Source organism: Triticum urartu, chromosome 5A (genome assembly GCF_056163025.1).
Source record: "Triticum urartu cultivar PI428250 chromosome 5A, HENAU_Tu73, whole genome shotgun sequence".
NCBI classification, from domain to species: Eukaryota; Viridiplantae; Streptophyta; class Magnoliopsida; order Poales; family Poaceae; genus Triticum; species Triticum urartu.
Genome location: NC_141877.1, coordinates 407,902,731 through 407,921,678, shown reverse-complemented (window position 1 = coordinate 407,921,678; position 18,948 = coordinate 407,902,731). Strand labels below are relative to the sequence as shown.

The 18,948-nt window shown below is 50.6% G+C and overlaps 2 protein-coding genes across 2 annotated transcripts; one reads left to right on the top strand and one right to left on the bottom strand.

Annotated features, from left to right (window-relative positions):
• Positions 1-11,318: 11,318 nt before the first annotated feature.
• Positions 11,319-12,477, bottom strand: LOC125509295 (HMG-Y-related protein A). Its single transcript, XM_048674231.2, has 2 exons — positions 12,272-12,477; positions 11,319-12,134 (listed from the first exon to the last, which is right to left on the bottom strand). Exons 1-2 carry the CDS (start codon positions 12,320-12,322, stop codon positions 11,616-11,618), a joined length of 570 nt encoding a protein of 189 aa, XP_048530188.1. The 5' UTR covers positions 12,323-12,477; the 3' UTR covers positions 11,319-11,615.
• Positions 12,478-13,893: 1,416 nt separating this feature from the next.
• LOC147971630 (uncharacterized) lies at positions 13,894-14,883 on the top strand. The gene is made up of 2 exons (XM_087524047.1): positions 13,894-14,712; positions 14,812-14,883. The coding sequence occupies exons 1-2, from the start codon at positions 13,894-13,896 to the stop codon at positions 14,881-14,883; spliced, it is 891 nt and encodes a 296-aa protein (XP_087380173.1).
• Positions 14,884-18,948: the final 4,065 nt, after the last annotated feature.

Here is an 18,948-nt window from a genome sequence, read left to right as displayed (position 1 = left end):
GATGACTTACATGCCATCAAGTACCTCCCACTAAAACTCAAAGGACCAGCGCGGCATTGGCTTAATAGCTTGCCAGTGGACTCCATTAGCTATTGGGAAGATCTGGAAGCCGCATTCATCGACAACTTTCAGGGCACTTATGTGCGACCACCAGACGCTGATGACTTGGGCCACATAATTCAGCAGCTAGAAGAGTCGGCCAGGCAATTCTGGACTCGGTTCCTTACAAAGAAAAATCAAATCATCGACTGTCCGGATGCGGAGGCCTTAGCGGCTTTCAAGCACAACATCCGAGACGAGTGGCTAGCCCGGCACCTTGGTCAGGAAAAGTCAAAATCTATGGCAGCCCTCACGACGCTCATGACCCGCTTTTGTGCGGGAGAAGACAGTTGGCTGGCTCGCAGTAATAACATATCAAAGAACCATGGTACCTCAGATACCAAGGACGGCAATAGCAGGTCATGTTGCAACAAGCATAAGCGCCACATTAACGGCGAAAGTACTGAGGATACAGCAGTCAATACCAGATTCAAAGGCTCTAAACTCGGTCAGCGGAAAAAGTCATTCAAACAAAGTATGCCGGGTCCGTCCAGCTTGGACCGTATACTCGATCGCTCGTGTCAAACACACGGCACCCCAGATAAGCCAGCCAATCACACCAACAGGGATTGTTGGGTGTTCAAGCAGGCCGGCAAGTTAATTGCCGAAAACAAGGACAAGGGGCCGCATAGCGATGATGAGGAAGAACCCCGGCAGCCGCACACTGGAGGACAGAAGAGGTTTCCCCCGCAAGTGCGAACGGTGAACATGATATACGCAACCCACATCCCCAAGAGGGAGCGGAAGCGTGCGCTCACGGACGTATATGCATTGGAGCCAGTCGCCCCAAAGTTCAATCCTTGGTCCTCTTGTCCGATCACCTTCGATCGCAGGGACCACCCCACTAGTATCCGTCACGGCGGATTCGCCGCACTGGTCCTAGACCCAATCATCGACGGATTTCACCTCACTTGAGTCCTTATGGACGGCGGCGGCAGCCTGAACCTGCTTTATCAGGACACGGTGCGCAAAATGGGTATAGACCCCTCAAGGATCAAACCCCGGGGAAGTGGTCTTCGGATCCCCGGATAACTTCCGAAGCGAAGAGTTAATCTTCGATATAGTCCCGTTCCGCAGTGGTTATCACGCGCTGCTCGGACAAACCGCATTTGCTAGATTCAATGCGGTACCACATTATGCATACCTAAAGCTCAAGATGCCAGGACCTCGCAGAGTTATTATAGTCAATGGAAACCAGAGCGCTCTCTCCGAACAGAGGAGCACACCGCGGCCCTCGCAGCAGAAGCACAAAGCAGCCTCTCAAGGAAATCTACCAGTTCGGCGTTTCAAAGCCCGGACGACTTCAAGCGCGCTCGGGGCAATCGGCAAACAGACCGCGCGATCTGAGCTCGCGTAGCAATACGGCGGCCACCCCAATCCCAGCCCAACGGCGTTGTTCGTGCCGCGCGTACATAATTACGCATTAAAAATACCATGGGCATAGGTGGGGAGGGGGGCACAACTACGGCACGCCCCAAAACGCGGCCTAAACCGCACCAGGGGCTTCCCGTTTGGTTATTTTTCTTTTTCTTTCAGGACTTCAATCTCTGGAAACACTGTCCGGCGGCTCAATTGCCGAACGCATGATATAGCAACCAAGGAGGCCAATGACTACGGAATTCCTAGGTGGATTACAGATTTCATATCATTCCTCAGCTCGCCCTTGGAAGGGACATAGTCCTACTCTTTTGCTTATTGCACTATCTGTATCACTCTGCTATAATGCAATTTTCTAATAAAACAATGCAGGACATTACGGCTATTATTGCATTCTTGTTATATATCTATGTGTTCATCAACGACGCCTTGCAACCGTACACTCTGGTACGGCCAAAGCACCAGGGGCTTACGTACCCACAGTATGGTGTGAAAAGTCCGAACACTTTCACAAGTGCGGCACCCCGAACTTATAGCATTATATGCATCAGCTCTGAATCATGTCTTTGGTCAAATGTTGGGTTTGCTCGGCTCCTATGTTGTGGTACCTTACGTTCCGCTCTATCGGCTAAGGTAGCGCTAGGAGAACTACTGTGATTGTGCCCCGGTTCTGCCGGGCTGAGCACCTCGGTAGAGAAAGCTAAAACTGACTATCATGATAAGGCGAGAGATTGGTCGCTGTTCGGCGATGTTTTTCGAGTTCCTAAAGACTTATGCCGCTTAGGGCGAGGGGTCGGCTCTGTCCGGCTTACAGCGTGTATCGCGCCCCGAATTCGGCCTTCCGAATACCAGGGGCTTCGCCGAAATTTAAAATTATAGAATTCTATGGCTCAGTGAGAGTGATAAAGCATTATTAGTCCGGTTGCCTTGTTCGTTGTGCTGAGCACCTCCCTCGAAGGACCCAAACATGGGAACAAGAGTGCTCAGGTTTATCCCGAACACCCCGGCACTCATGGCATGGGGGCAGAAGCCAAGGACTAGCCATCTCTCAGATTGGATAAACAGCCAAACAGAAGGTAATATTTTAAATTCCCACAAGCGTTGCATAGCGAATACGATACAAGTTTTCATACATACAGGACAAAACGAGCAAGTCTCATTCAAATATTACATTTTGCGAACACTCATCCGCGATAAGACGGGCGCCCGGCAGAACACCCTCGTAGTACATCTCGGGGTGGCCGTGCTCCTTGCCCTCCGGCGGCCCCTCCTTGATCAGCTTCACGGCGTCTAGCTTGACCCACTGCGTTTTTACACGGGCGAAGGCCCGGCGTGCACCTTCAATGCAGACGGATCGCTTGACGACCTCCAGCCGTGGGCAGGCATCCACAAGCCGCCTCACCAGGCCGAAGAAGCTATTCGAAAGGGCGTCGCCAGGCCACAACCGGACTATGAAGCCCTTCATGGCCTGATCGGCCGCCTTATGTAGCTCGGCCATCTGCTTCAGCTGGTCGCTCATTGGCACCGGATGTTCGGCCTCAGCATACTGAGACCAGAACAGCTTCTCCATCGAGCTTCCGTCCTCGGCCTGGTAGAATAGTGTGGCATCGAACACACTGCGGGGCAAATTTGCGAATGCTCCTGAAGAGCTCCGGATTCGGGTAAGTAATCGGTAATTCACCTTTACATGCTTGCTTTGCATATAGAAAGCCTTACCCGCCGCTATCTTCTTCATCGCGTCGATCTCCTGAAGGGCCTTCTAGGCCTCGGCCTTGGCACTCTTCGCGCTCTCACGGGCCGCGGCAAGCTCAGACTCTCTCGTCTTCAAGTCAAGCTCCAACACCTCGTGCTTTGTCACGAGAGCCTGGAGCTCTTGCTGCACCTCGCCCACCCGAGCCTCGTGCCTCTCTCGCTCGGTGCGCTCCTGGGCCGCCTTTTTCCTTCGGCCTGGGACAGCGCTTGCTTCAGGGTCGCCACCTCGGTCGTGGCCCCTGGCAAACATACAATGATCCTGTCATTTAGCAATCACGTCCTTTTTCTCATCTACAGACGGGGTATTACTTACCCTTGTTCTCCTCGAGCTGCCTCTTAGCAAGGCCAAGCTCTTTCTGGGACCCCTCGAGGGCCTCCTTCAGTACGGCGACCTCCGCAGTTAGTGCGGCGGACGCCAGCAGCGAAGCCTGCATATGCATATTGACATACTTATATTAGACTCCTGCGATATTATTTGATCCTCTGTTCGGCTTTTCTTTGTGAACACCGAACAAAGCATCAGGGGCTACTGTCTATGCGGTAATATTTCTACTACATTTTAAAAACACTTACCTCGAAGCCTGTTAGAAGGCTAGTACAGGCTTCAGTCAATCCGCTCTTGGCGGACTGAACCTTCTGGATCACCGCACTCATGATAGTGCGGTGCTCCTCCTCGATGGAAGCGCTTTGAAGCGCTTCCAACATATTGTCCGGCGCCTCTGGATGGACAGAGGTCGCCGGCACAGGCGTCTCACCCCCTTAGAAGGGGACCGCCTGCCCGAGCTCGAAACCGTTGGAGGGTCCGGCGTGGTGTTTGGCTGAGGGCCGAACTCGGAGCTCTCGGGGACCCCGTCCCCTCGGCTCCCGGAGTCCGGAAGGTCGCCTTGAGGCGCCTCCGAGACTGTCCCCCCTCGATTCGGTGCCTCTTGAGACAGCACCTCGGCGTCGTCGGCTGGATGAGGGGAGGTGGCGGTCAGGACTGGATCGCTATCCATGTCCGACGAGCCCAGGGAGTCGTCCGAGGATACCTCGATATTGGCTCGGGGCGGCCTGCACAATTGAGTTCGACGTTAGGGAAAGCAATGCGACAAAGGAATCCTATGGGTTATTTTGGTATCCGAACACTTACGATCTCCCCTGGGGCTTGGCCCTGGGCAACCACTCATCTTCACGTTCGTCGGCGGCGGTGGAGCTGCCCGGAAGGAGCGTCCTTCCCTTCTTGGACCCTCCGGCCTCCCCAGTTGGGGCGGCCTTCCTTTTCTTGTCTCCCCTAGTTGGTGGGGGAGCCTCTTCTTCCTCTTCCTCGTCTTCGGGGGAAGAGTGTGCCGCATAGTCATCAGACGGTGAGTCCGACGACGCCTGGCGTCGGGAACTCTTTCGAGCTCCCTTGGCCTTCTTGGTCTTCTCCGGCACCTTATAAGGGGCCGGAGTCAACATCTTCGCCAGAAGGGCGTCCGCAGGGCCTTCGTGCAAGGGTGTCGGACAGTTGATTTGTACGGCCATCTCCTGCCAGTCCTGTTAACGGCACGGGAGTTTAGATCCCGCATAGAGTCAATCTATATAGAAAACAAGTATCCTGTAAAAGGTAAAACAGCTTACCACGCTGGCTTGGCGCTTCGCGCTGAATCCGCGATCCTCGGTAATGGGGGGAGGGACCTCGGCGCTCTTGAACAGCACCCTCCAGGCATCTTCATGAGTCATATCGAAGAGCCTGTTCAGAGTTCGGTGTTGCGCCGGATTGAACTCCCACAAGGTAAACTCCCGTTGTTGGCACGGGAGTATCCGGCGGACGAGCATAACCTGGACTATGTTGACAAGCTTGAGCTTCTTATCCACCATGTTCTGAATACATGACTGGAGTCCGGTCAGCTCTTTCGAATTACCCCAGGACATGCCCTTCTCTTTCCAGGAGGTGAGACACATGGGGATGCCAGATCGGAACTCGGGGGCCGCTACCCATGCGGGGTCGCGCGGCTCGGTGATATAGAACCACCCCGATTGCCACCCCTTTATGGTATCCACAAAGGTGCCCTCGAGCCATGTGATGTTGGGCATCTTGCCCACCATGGCGCCTCCGCACTCCGCCTGGCGGCCGCTCACTACCTTCGGCTTGACATTAAACGTCTTCAGCCATAAACCGAAGTGGGGCTTGATGCGGAGGAAGGCCTCGCACACGACGATAAACGCCGAGATGTTGAGGATAAAGTTCGGGGCCAGATCGTGGAAATCCAGGCCGTAATAAAACATGAGCCCCCGGACGAAGGGATGGAGAGGGAATCCCAGTCCGCGGAGGAAATGGGTGAGGAATACCACCCTCTCATGGGGCTCGGGGGTGGGGATGAGATGTCCCTCATCTGGGAGCCGGTGCGCGATGTCGTCGGGCAGGTATCCGGCTCTCCTCAGTTTCTTGACGTCTCCCTCCGTGACGGAGGAGACCATTCACTTGCCTCCCGCTCTGGACATGGTCGGAGAAGGTTGAGATGGAAGTGAGAGCTTGGGCGCTAGAGCCCGAGTGTGCGGGAGCGGATGAGCAGAGGAGGAAGAAGGCGTGGATAGAAAGGTGAATCCTTATCCCTTTATATGGGCGGACAAAACTAAGTGTCCCCACTTGCCTGGTAAAACTCGCTTATCCCCAAGCGCCATAATTAATGGCGCGGTTGGGTTACCCACACCCATATTGATGAGAATCCCGTAATAAGGGGACACGATCTCTGCTTTGACAAGACGTGTTGAAAAACTGCCTCGCATTATGTGCCGGGCTGGTTAAAAGAAACGGTTCGAATAATCACCGGGCCATGACGTAACGTCATGTTGCCAAAACAAGCTAGCGGATTAGATCTGCGAAAATATTATTCTCTCTACGGTGAAATGTGGAACTTATTTTGCAGGGTCGGACACTATCCTCGTATTCAAATTCTTTTGTGATGTATTCGGAGAAGGAACCCGCCTTGCAATGCCAAAGACAACTGCGTCGGACTCATCGTCATTGAAGCCTGATTCAGGGGCTACTGTGGGAGTCCTGGATTAGGGGGTCTCCGGATAGCCGGACTATCTCCATTGGTCGGACTGTTAGACTATGAAGATACAAGATTGAAGACTTTGTCTCGTGTCCGGATGGGACTCTACTTGGCGTGGAAGGCAAGCTAGGCAATACGTATATGGATATCTCCTCCTTTGTAACCGACCTTGTATAACCCTAACCCTCTCCGGTGTCTATATAAACCGAAGGGTTTTAGTCCGTAGGACAACAATCACAACATACAATCATACCCTAGGCTAGCTTCTAGGGTTTAGCCTCTCCGATCATGTGGTAGATCTACTCTTGTAACACCCATATCATCAATATCAATCAAGCAGGACGTAGGGTTTTACCTCCATCAAGAGGGCCCGAACCTGGATAAAACTCCGTGTCCCTTGTCTCATGTTACCATCCGGGCTAGACGCACAGTTCGGGGCCCCCTACCCGAGATCCGCCGGTTTTGACACCGACACTTTTGCTTCCTCTATCTCTCCATAAGTTGTCGTAACAAGAAAATGGCTTCCATGGTCGACCTCCCAGGCATGAAACCATACTGATTTTTGGTCACGCTTGTCATTCTTCTTAAGCGATGCTCAATGACTCTTTCCCATAGCTTCATTGCATGGCTCATCATCTTAATTCCACGATAATTAATGCAACTCTGAACATCAACCTTGTTCTTGAAGATTGGTACTAATATACTCCGTCTCCATTCTTCTGGCATCTTGTTTGCCCGAAAAATGAGGTTGAAAAGCTTGGTTAGCCATACTATCGCTATGTCCCTGAGGCCTTTCCACACCTCAGTGGGGATACAATCAGGGTCCATCGCCTTGCCTCCTTTTATCCTTTTTAAAGCCTCCTTGACCTCAGACTCCTGGATTCGCCGCACAAAACGCATGTTGGTCTCATCAAAGGAGTTTTCCAATTCAATGGTAGAACTCTCATTCTCCCCATTGAAGAGCTTTTCGAAGTACTCCCGTCATCTATGCTTAATCTCCTCGTCCTTCACCAAGAGTTGGTCTGCTTCGTCCTTGATGCATTTGACTTGGCTAATATCCCTCGTCTTCCTCTCTCGGATCTTGGCCATCTTATAGACGTCCCTTTCGCCTTCCTTCGTGCCTAACCGTTGGTAGAGGTCCTCATATATATGCCCGACCCCTTGCTTCACTGACAGGTGGCTTTGCAGCCTTCTTCGCCATCTTGTACTTCTCTATGTTGTCTGCACTCCTATCCAGGTATAGGCGTCTGAAGCAATCTTTCTTCTCTTTAATCGCCTTCTGGACATCATCATTCCACCACTAGGTATCCTTATCTTCGCTTCTCCTTCCCCTAGACACTCCAAACTCCTCTGAGGCCACCTTACGAATGCAAATCGCCATCTTCATCCACACATTGTCTGCATCCCCTCCTTCCTCCCAAGGGCCCTCCTTAATGACCCTCTCCTTGAACGCCTGAGCTACCTCCCCCTTGAGCTTCCACCACTTCGTTCTAGCGACTTTGGCACGCTTATCCCGCTAGACATGAATTCGAAAGCGGAAGTTAGCAACCACCAGCTTATGCTGAGGTACAACACCCTCTCGAGGTATCACCTCACAGTCTAGGCACGCAAATCTATCTTCTCTTCTCGAGAGGATGAAATCAATCTGGCTAGAGTGTTGCCCACTACTAAAATCAATTCAAGTGGTAAAAACCTTTAAAATTAGCTTGCCCTAGACTATATTTTTAAGCTTTGATCATGACATTACTGTTGTTAAAGCCTTGTAGAAAGGCTGGGGGTCGGGTTCGGGAGAACTATATATGGGGAGACTCTAGAGCTCTGGAATAGTTTGAAACTTAGATGTGAAGAGGTAGAAATGGGATCTAGTAAAGATAAGATAAATTGGGTGTTGATAGTTGATGGATTTTTTTGCCAAGTCTTTATAAGGCAAATTAGTTGAATCTAATTGCAACTTCCCTCAAAAGTTTTTATGGAAGGTCAAAGTACCGGCTAAGATAAAGCATTTCCCTGTCTTATGCTAGCAAAAGCATTCTCACCAAAGATACTCTCTTAAGGATAGGATGGATTGGTAGTAAAATGTGTGTCTTTTCTCGTAAAGAGGAGACAATTGATCATCAGTTATTCCAATTCTTTGGTGTTGGTTTGACTTGGAGCTTGCAGAAATGTGCTTTAGCCTAAGTTCTACTCCTACTACACTTAGTGATTACTTTGGGAACTGGATTGGAAGTTTACCAAAGATATAGAAAAAGCTAATGTTGGAGGTGTAGAAATGATGTCATTTTTAGGAAAAAAAACATACCAATGATCATATGATCCTCATAAAGTTGATTTGCTATTGGATTATTGGATGGTCTATTTTGTGGATAAAGGAGGAAAACAGAGGGGTGCTGGTGGTAGGAGCAAAACTACCCAAGCTGGTAGCAAATGAAGTATATAGATCGTCACAAGGTTGGAGGCGCGGTGTCCTGAAATTGGTGGCAAAGTGTTGAAGCTTACAACATTGGCGATTACTGCTTCATTTCTTCCACCTGTGAGGAGTTGTTGACTGCCCTCTTTTAGCAATCTTTCTTGTTCTTTTTCTTTTGCCGTTGATGTAGTTATGCACCTAGTTATGCTAGCTTGTTTAGTTGGTTTCTCAACTCCTTCATGATGGGGTTGTAGAAGAAGTTTGGGCATGTTTATTTGTTGTTCTAGTTCTTGTGGTGCTAGAGACTGCTTATATGTGAGTAGCTCCTTCTTTTGGAGTTTGGTGATTTGGTCGCTTTGCTGGGTGCTTGGAGCACTATGTTGATCCTTATTAGAAGCTCAGTAGATGTTATATTATGGTGGTAGTCTGTATTAGGTGGACCTTGTGGTTTCTATTGATAGAAATCAAAGGGGGCGAGCCCTCTTTTATAATAACAAAGAAGGCTTTTGATCGGTGGGTTGCCATATTAACCAATTCCCTAGCAAGATATAGGTTATAGACGGAAAAATAGCAACCCAGTTTTGAGTAAGCTGTTTGAGCAATTTTTTGGGCCAAAAACCCTAATTTTTCAGTTTGTATGTATTTGGCTCATTTTTAGGATTGTTGCTGGAGATGCTTCGAGGCCATCAATTTTTTAAGACCTTTTAGGGATTTGACAAAAGGATGTAATGTAAGTTTAGAGGATCTAAAACTAAAGTAATAAGGATCAAATGATCACCTTTGGAAATTTGCTTCAAGCGCCAACTTGAAAGAAACTTACAAGCTTCTAAGAACACAAAGGTGTTCGGGTGTGGTGGCGCGAGCGAGATTGGTAGGCCGAGGTAGATTTGAGGGAAAGAGGTGATGGAGCATCCTAGGGTGGTTGCGATCACGTCAGAGGTTTGGGATATCGACCTGAACCGGGGCAATATTGATCACACGATTACTAGTTTGGTCATCAGGCCAAAAAGACCTTGTCCAGGGAGGAGGTGAGAAAAGAGAGGTTGAAAGACCTTGTCCAAGGAGGAGGTGAGAAAAGAGAGGTTGAAGTCATCTAAGCCAGAACTCGACAAATGGTTCATGCAGAATAAGGTAAGTCGAAAGGGAAGGGGGTTGCTTGCATCGTAAAGATAAAATTCCGATTGCAAGAACAAACGAAGACAAGGAGATCACGAAAAGAATCTTATAGGATGATGATTGTGAAGGCAATAACCAATGCCATTGGATTGAATAACCAGTGTACGTTTTCCTTTTGCTTGCAAACCAAATCCAAGGCAAGGTAAAATCTTGAATTTTCCTCGCCATCAACAACATAACAACACTTCGCCATGGTTCTTCAGGTAAGTTTTTGGAGTGCAGATCATCATTCATAATACTTCCTCCGGTCCTTTTTACTCCGCACATTAGATTTGTTTAAAGTCAAAGTTTGCTAAGTTTGACCAAATTTATATTAGAAAAATATTAACATCTATAACATCTAATAAATATAATATGAAAATATATTCTGAGATGGATCTAATAATAAATGTGTTGTTATGTGAATGTTAATATTTTTTGTATATACTTGGTCAAAATTAGATGAGATTGACATTAGACAAACCTAATATGCAGAGTAAAAAAGACCTGAGGGAGTAAAAGATAGAAGATCTTGGCGGAAATGGATGCCAAAAGAGGGACAATCTCCACCGGGCACGCACCTAGTGAGAGGAAAACGAGTGCAGATCACCATTCATAATAAAAGATAAAAGATCTTGGCAGAAATGGAGGCCACAAGAGGGACAATCTCCGCCGGACACGCGCCTAGTGAGAGGAAAACGAGGGGAACAGCGCATCCCAATCTCATCGACAGCACGGGAACACTAGGCAAGCAATCAGCAAGCAACAAAATACTAACTACATCGCCATCAAAACCAAGTGCAACATGCCAACATCAGAAGCACTATCAACTGCAACATTTCACCATCACATGCATCTATCAACAGCTATATGCAAACTTGTAACCAGATTAGCTTGCAACGATCAGTGCAATCCCAAGTACTATGAAGTACGAAACATGATGAAGAATTATGCTATATAGGCAAAGTAGACTGTCAGATAATTCCAAAGCGACAATTGTTATGAACGCTATTCCTATATGCAGAAGTAGATTGATAGTTAATTCTAATTGCTAAAATGCTAAACATGAAGCACGTATACCTAATAGGCGATTGTTTATACAATAGACTATTATCCATCTTCTATAGAGTAGAACACTGGCCAGTACAAGCATTTTTTATCTCCGACTAAACCAAAATTCAGACTAGCCACCATGCTATGTAAATATGTTATGTAACTAAAAATGTGCTAGTATGATATGTTATGTAACTAAAAATGTTACATTTTACTAGGAGTCTAGGATGCATCTGTAAATAACATGTTATGTAACTAAAAATGTGCTAGTATGATGCATGTATACCTGGAAGTGAGCTATATATTATACATTTTACTAAACAGAACAGAGCAGTAAACATCAACGTCCAACCACTACAATCAAACTTTCTCCGACATACGGAAGCACAATTCAACACTAAGTGACAATGCAAGCTGCAGCGCACGATCAAGAACAGGCCAAGCGGACAGCGACCAAGTACACAACAACAGGACAAACATCTTCATCATAATGCGGAAGCAACAGAGATGGCGATAAAAAAAATTGAACATGTTCACTCACAGCAGCACAGTCAACTACTACAACCGAAGCTAAAAACATCCATCCATCCATTGTGCACACTCATCTCGATTAGGTTACAACACATACTGAGCAACTAAGCCGACGGAACAATTAGTACGGAGCACGAATCGAAGAAGCACGGTCACACCTAGGAGCTTACCACCGTCGCAACCACAGCGAGATACACGGACCGAAAGGCATCAGCACGCAGGCCTCACACCGCCACCTTGCGTGGGCGCCCACGGCCACGCTTGGCAGGAGCGGAGCCGGACCCGGGGGCCGGAGAGGCGGCCTCCGTGGCGACCTTGGCCTTCTTGGCCGAGGAGGGACCCGGCGGGCGGCCGCGGCCCCGGGGCATGCCGGTGGTGGCCTTGGCGACGGCCTCCTTGACGGCGTCGGCCATGGGGTCCTTGACCTTGGGCGGGCGGCCCCGGCCGCGCTTGGGCGTGTTGGGGTCCTTGGGCGCCGCCTTGGGCTTGGGCGGCGCGTTGGGGTCCTTGGGCGGGCGGCCGCGGCCGCGCTTTGCCGGGGTAGCGGAGGGAGCGTCGGCCTTGAGGTAGTTGTTCTTGACGAAGGAGAGCTTGCCGGCCTCCTTCATGCTGGCGAGGTTGGCCGTGAGGAGGGAGGCGTGCGCGGAGGGGAGGCCCTCGTACTTCTCCTCGATGTAGCTGGAGATGGCCGACTTGCTCGAGCCGTTCTTGTCGCCCAGCGCCTCGATCGCCGCGATAATCATCTGCGAGGAGAAGCAGAGGCGCTCAGGCCGCGGCCGGCAAGGAGAAGGATCTAGTACCAAACAAGGAAATGATGCGCCGCCGACGAATCTACGGCGGAAGGCACTGAAGCAGAGCGTCAAAACTGGGAGAAACTCACCTCGGGGTAGGGCGGGATGTCACCGGACTTGGGGGACCCGTCGTTGGCCATGGCAGCGACGGCGGCTACAGCCCACGGCGGTGGAGCCGAGCGGTCGGGCTACAGTGCGGGCGCTGAGGAGGGAGCGGGCTGCGGGGAGGGGAAAATTTTCGGATTTGGATCGGGGGAGGAGGCGAGGACGGCGGGGGCAGTAGATAAGAAATGGGCGAGCTGTGCCGCGTGTGCCAGAGGCAGCAGGCCTATGACCTAGGGTTTCCGCGCGCGGTCACCGACGTGTGGGCCGCGTAGGTTAGTGTCCTGGGCCCGGGACCACCTGGCGGTGGGGCACCCGGAGCGTGTCAGACGAATCATGCAGTTCCGGCCGATATAAATGCAGCTTTCCTATTTTGAACGCCTTTATCGATGTGCGGTGGACGGAGACCCGTGCGTGACGTGCACGGACGGCGGGGATGGCGAGGTGGGGGATCCGAGGGCGGAGAGGGGAGAAGCAACGGGTGTGTTCACGCGGATCGGTGACGTGGCGGGGGGTCGGGGGTGGGGCGAGGGAACGCTCCTGAAACGCTTTTGCTGGACTTGTCGTCTCCTGCGCGGGGAGCGGGAGCGGGAGCGGCCTCGCGTTTTGGGTCGGGGAAATGACCGTCCTGCCCCCCTACGGGCGGGCTGTCCATATAAACAATACAGGATACAGTATTTTTTTATTTTACAGATATAGAATTCGGCCCTTTGTCGGGGTCCGGCCTCCGCGGGTCTGATCCACTTTTTTACCGAATGGTGCCTCGTAAGCCTACGGCCACGCACAGATTTCAACGCAGTTACCTGTTCATCAGAGTCCTACCCTGGCCGGTGTTCGTATTTTTCTGGATATTTTTTTGCATTCCGGCGTGCGTTTAGTGAGAGACGACATTTAGAGCAATTTCAATGGGGCGACCCATTTCATCTGCTGGCATCTGTTCAGGTCGGCGCGGACACAAAAGGCGGTCCAATGCGCCGACTCAAACGGACGCGTGTCTGTTTGGCGTCCGCATGGCGACTCATTCCCGGTCCAATTTTGAGTCGGATTTGCGTCGGCGCGGACACGAGACGGACGCACGCGCGCCTACTCCTCTCCCCGAGCCCGCCGGTCGGTGGCAGCCACCACCATTTCCCCCCATTTACCCCAAAAACCCTCCCGCCCTCGTGCGTTCCCGCCCCCACACCCGCCATGGACGACGACCTCAACCTCGACGCCGCCGCCGGCCTCGCCTCCCTCGCCTCGTCCGGCATGACCGCCCTCTCTGGCAAAGGCAAGCCTCGTGCCCCATGCAAGACCACCGTCGTGCCCAAGCCAAAGAAGGCGTTGACGCCCAAACAGCGGGCAAGGGAGTCGGCCAAGAGGAAGGGTCGGAGGCACGCCGTCGATGCGAGGGATGAAACCATCGAGGATGCTGTCGTCGCCGCTGCCGCGCAGCAGGAGGTCACCAACGCCCGCATCGCAGCGGCAACGAGGGAGGCACTCTACATGGGTTAAACCCAAGCTAGCACGGCCTCCTCAACGCCGCCATCGCCACGGCCAGCACCGGCTCATCGGCGTTCCCTCAGATGGTGCTGCCCGACTCGCCCCGCGCGCGTCGGCTTGCAACCTGATGCCCGGCTTCCACATGTACCCGCAGGCCTCCCGCCTCTCCGGGGAGTGCTCGCCCGACGTGAGCGTGGTCGCGCCTTCCACGCCCGCGCCCATCGATCTCAATGCCACCCCAATGGGCGGTGGCTTGTCATCTGGAGGCGCGAGGAAACGTGCGCGGCAGATGCCGGCCGGCGTGCTCTCGGACGCCCGCAACCTGTTCGAGGGAATGTCGTCCGCCGTCGACGAGGACTACATGCAGAACCTCATCTTCGAGGGCGGTGCACCGGCCGCTGGCTACAATCCCGATGAGACACAAAGTCAGGACGGCTGCGGGGTGTTCAGGCCGGCCGGTGGTTATGATCCCGACCAGGCGGCCTTCATGCGTGATCATGTCGCCATGGACCTGGATGGCTTCCCACTCAACCACGAGTTCCCGGACAACTACGGACAAGAGGAAGAGGACGAGTGCGACATCGAAGTGGAGCCTTTGTTCGAGGACAAGCTCACCAACCAAGCCGTCGGTCCTAAGCCGAAGCGCAAGAGCAAGCGCACGAAGGCATACACGGCTGCCGAGGACAAGCTTCTTTGCAAGTGTTGGCGATACATTGGACAAGACCCCAAGACGGGCGCCGAACAAAAGCATTCAACCTTTTGGATTCGTGTCCACCGGGAGTTTCATGAGCGCAAGAAGTTTCCGCCTTACCAAATTGTGAGCACGCGCGGGTGGGTGTCCATTTCCAAGCGATGGAGGGTGATCCAACAAGAGTGCAACAAGTTTTGTGCCACTCTTGAGAGCGTCAAGGCTCGCCCCATGAGCGGCATCGGCATGCAAGACATGGTATGCTAGCAAGCCGCCCTCTTTTGTGTCATCAAGTTCATGCTTGTGTGTTCATTTGCATACCATTTGCCCATATGCTTGCATGGAAATATTTTGTAGGCATTTCAAGCTTTGGAGGCATTCAAGGTCCAACACAATGGCAAGTGCTTCAACCTCTCCCATTGCTTTTAAGTCATCAAGGACGAGGAGAAGTTCAAGGCGCGATATGCCGCCCTCAAGTCGCGTGGGGGGAGCAAGCCATTGAGGAGGTTGGGGATGGCGAGCCGACATAGCCGGGGGGGAAGACCAACTCAAAGAAAGAGGACAAGCGGTATGTGGCATCCAACGCCTTGATCACAAGTGTGGAGGGCATGATGAACAAGAAGGACTCGAGGGAGGAGGAGCGTCGGCCTTTCAAAGAAGAGCAAATGAACGCCTTCATGGAGATCCAAAGGAGGAGGCTTGAGATGGACACGGAGAAGCAAGCCAAGATGCTTGAGCTGGAGGCAGAGAAGCAAGCCAAGATGCTAGAGATCAAGGCCGCCAGCGCCAAGACCAAGGCGAAAGAAGTGGCTCTCGCGAGCATGATGACCGGGGTGGAGATCATGAAGGTGGATCTCGACACCGTGTCGCCAAGGAAGAGGTCGTGGTTCGAGAAGATGCAGGCCGACATGCTCAAGTTCACCGATGAGTGATCTTGTGGCCGCGAGCGCCTTCCTTTTTTGTATGTCGGCTTGTGTGCTGGCATGACCACGGGGCCGCGATGGCGTGGTCGAACTCAAGTCCCACCCCTCTTTGTGCGCTGGCATGTGTGCCGGCCATTCGCGAGTGCGCCAGCGTGAACTGTGTGGTGATATTTTTTTAAGCCAGCAATGTATGCCGACGCTAGCATGATTTATGCTTCGCGGGGCTTTTTTAAAATTTGAGTGCGGACATGAAAATGGGTCGGTGCGTTGGGCGGGCAGCCGACCCAAATGCAAAAGAGGGCGGACGTCGGGCGGGTGGCCGACCCAAATGAACAAAAACTGGACAAAAGCACCGTCTGTTTGGGTCGGTCCGTTGGAGTTGCTCTTAAGTCGACTACAAATGCATTTGTGACGACTGAAAGGACATGTGGTGCCCCCATGTGTGGTTTTGGTAATTGATGACATTCTCTACGGACTAATGGTTGCATTGAGTTATATTTGAAGGATTTGTCCATAGGCATTTCTTGAAGTATATGTGTTGGTTTTAAGGATTTTATGAGTTCACCAAGGTGGTATTAAAGAATTATCCAAAGATTGGTCATAGAGTTGGAAAGAGTCAAGGTTGATCAAGACTAAGTACAAAGAGTGATTCAAGTTGATCATCACACAAAGTGTAGAAGATACACCGAGTGGGATCAAGTGATCTCATGGTATGGTAAGCATTGTCCATTGTGCTTTGTGCACTAACCCATGGTCTATGTGAGAGTTCTATGTGGGGTTAGGTACATGTTCATGGGCTTGCGTCAAGAGGAAGATATCACTCAACCAATGGAGAGGATGACATCAAGTTGTGATCGTCATCAAGAATTCCGTGCGCAAGTTCAAGTGGAGCATCACGGAGAGATCAAGTTCTTGATGCTTGCCGTCCATTGTGGTGTCAATGGACTTGTGAAGATGTGCCAAAGAGTGTCTCACCCATAGTGGAGTATGGGGGAGCAATCATCTAGTCTTCATCGACCAACGCAATCAAGAAAGGTGGTCCAACTTGAGGGAGTCAAGATCATTATCATCTAGCTCAAGTGGACTCCATGCAAGGCAAAGGTTTGCCCTTGATAAGTTTTATATTTTACCGGTCTCATGGTGATAGTTTGGAGACCAGGTTATAGGATCGATAGCCGTATTATCAAGGGGGGCTCTCAAGTGAGTAGTGTGATCGTATCGTTTGTCGAGAGCTCAAACCATTGAATCCTTGCACCATCTTTATTGATTCTTATTTGTATTTTATTTTGAGGTTTTAGAGCTTGTGTTTATCTTCGTGACAAGCTCTAGTACATCGAAAACGGATTTCATATGCTTCTTCTATCGCGTATTCGATGTTGGAGGTTTTACCGGTCTTATTCGAGGAAGGGTGCTCACCATTTTCTTATGGGCCTTTTATAATTTTCTTCTTATTGTTATTTATATCAAGATTGTGTTAGCCCTTGTCGCTAGCTTTCCAGCAAACTTGGTTTCGTTGAATTCGGAGTCCGTTTGCAGAAGTTGTGTCAGTTTTGGTGTCCTTAGAAAGGCTGCAGCGGTACTACCGCCCATGGGAGCGGTACTACCGCTTGGAGGGGATGTAATTTTTTACTTCCGCGGCTACTTCCGTGGCTTCCGCTCCGGACCAAAAACTCGTCATAAGTCCAGTGGTGGTAGGCACGGATGTATTTTTTTAGTACCGCTCGCAAGCAGTAGTACCACTACCCCTAGCGGTAGTACCGGCCCGACGGTTCTTCTTGCCTTTTGCCTCCTCGTCATTGTTTTTCAAAGGCCTACTGCCGCCCTAGCGGTAGTACCGCTCCTTGGAGCGGTAGTACCGCTCCTTGGAGCGGTAGTACCGCTTGGTGCGGGTTGTGAGCATAACGGTTGGATTTTCCCCCACCTATAAAAGGGGGGCTTCTTCCCCAATGAATCTTATCCTTTGAGCTCGTGTTCTTTCCCCATTGTTGACCTTCTTCGAGCTTGCTAAATCTCAATCCCTCCATGGATTCTTGCTAGTTTTTGAGGGAAAAGAGAGAGGAGATCTAGATCCACATTTCCACCAATCACTTTCTCCTCTATGTGAGGGGAACCCCTTCGATCTAGATCTTGGAGTTCTTGGTGTTCTCCTTCTTGTTCTTCCTCTCATTTTCCTCCTTAGCATTAGTTGCTTCGGTGGGATTTGAGAGAGAAGGACTTGGGCACTCCGTGTGCCCTTGCCATTGCATTTGGTGCATCGGTTTGAGTTCTCCATGATGATACATGGAAGTTACAAGTTGAGAAGCTTATTACTCTTGGGGTGCTTGGTACCCTTGAGCTTGTTCCTCTTGGGTGCTTGGGCACCCTAGACGGTTGGTGGTGTTCGGAGCTCAATCATTGTGGTGTAAAGCTCCGGGCAAGTGTCGGGGTCTCCAATTAGGTTGTGGAGATCGCCCCGAGCAATTTGATGGGTACCGGTGACCGCCCCCAAGGGTTGCCAAAGTGTACGGGTTCGGTGACCGCCCCCAAGGGTTGCCATTTGTACGGGTTCGGTGACCGCCCTCAAGGGTCCCTTAGTGGAATCACGGCATCTTGCATTGTGCGAGGGCGTGAGGAGATTACGGTGGCCCTAGTGGCTTCTTGGGGAGCATTGTGCCTCCACACCGCTCCAAACGGAGATTAGCATCCGCAAGGGTGTGAACTTCGGGATACATCGTCGTCTCCGCGTGCCTCGGTTATCTCTTACCCGAGCTCTTTACTTATGCACTTTACTTTGTGATAGCCACATTGTTTCTTGTTATATATCTTGCTATCACATAGTTGCTTATCTTGCTTAGCATAAGTTGTTGGTGCACATAGGTGATCCTAGTTGTTTTAGGTTTTGTGCTTGACAAATTAACAGCTAGGTTTATTCCGCATTTGTTCAAGCCTAAATCGTAATTATTTTAAAATGCCTATTCACCCCCCCTCTAGGTGACATCCACGATCTTTCAATTGGTACCAGAGCCTCGTCTCTCTTTATTAGGCTTTACCGCCTAGAGAGTAAAGATGTCGACTAGGGGATTAGGATTCTCTGTCACTCTTAGTTTCAATGGCACAAATTTTGATGTTTGGGTAATTCGCATGCTTAATCGCTTTAGGGTCATGGACCCAAATTTAGAGCGAATTGTAGATATGTTTTTTTCTCCTCCAAAGGATCCCCAAAGATTATCTTTAGAGGATGATAAAAACTCTTATCTCAATGCTCAAGCTTCTAATGTGCTTTTCGATGCTTTGAGAAATGTAGTTATATTTCAACTCATGCCGTTCCAGGATGCTCATGAGTTGTGGACAAAGATTCAAGATAAATATGGTGTGTCCAAGATTTTTGGGGATGATTGTTCTCCCTCCATCTCCGGCCGTGTTGCCTTCTCAACTTCTTCTACTTCACCTACATGTGGATTGTCACAAGGTAATGCTATGGTGAGTAGTGTTGGTCATTGCAATGATGATAGTGTGCTTGTTCTTGGTGATCCTTCATCATTATCTTATTGCAATGGTCTTTCTTTGGACTATAAAACTTCGAGCACCTTAC

Coding starts and splice junctions, on each gene's coding strand:
- LOC147971630 (XM_087524047.1), top strand. CDS start 13,894: ATGCCCGGCTTCCACATGTACCCGCAGGCCTCCCGCCTCTCCGGGGAG. Junction 14,713..14,811: donor GCATCGGCATGCAAGACATG/GTATGCTAGCAA, acceptor AATATTTTGTAG/GCATTTCAAGCTTTGGAGGC.
- LOC125509295 (XM_048674231.2), bottom strand. CDS start 12,322: ATGGCCAACGACGGGTCCCCCAAGTCCGGTGACATCCCGCCCTACCCC. Junction 12,135..12,271: donor ACATCCCGCCCTACCCCGAG/GTGAGTTTCTCC, acceptor TTCTCCTCGCAG/ATGATTATCGCGGCGATCGA.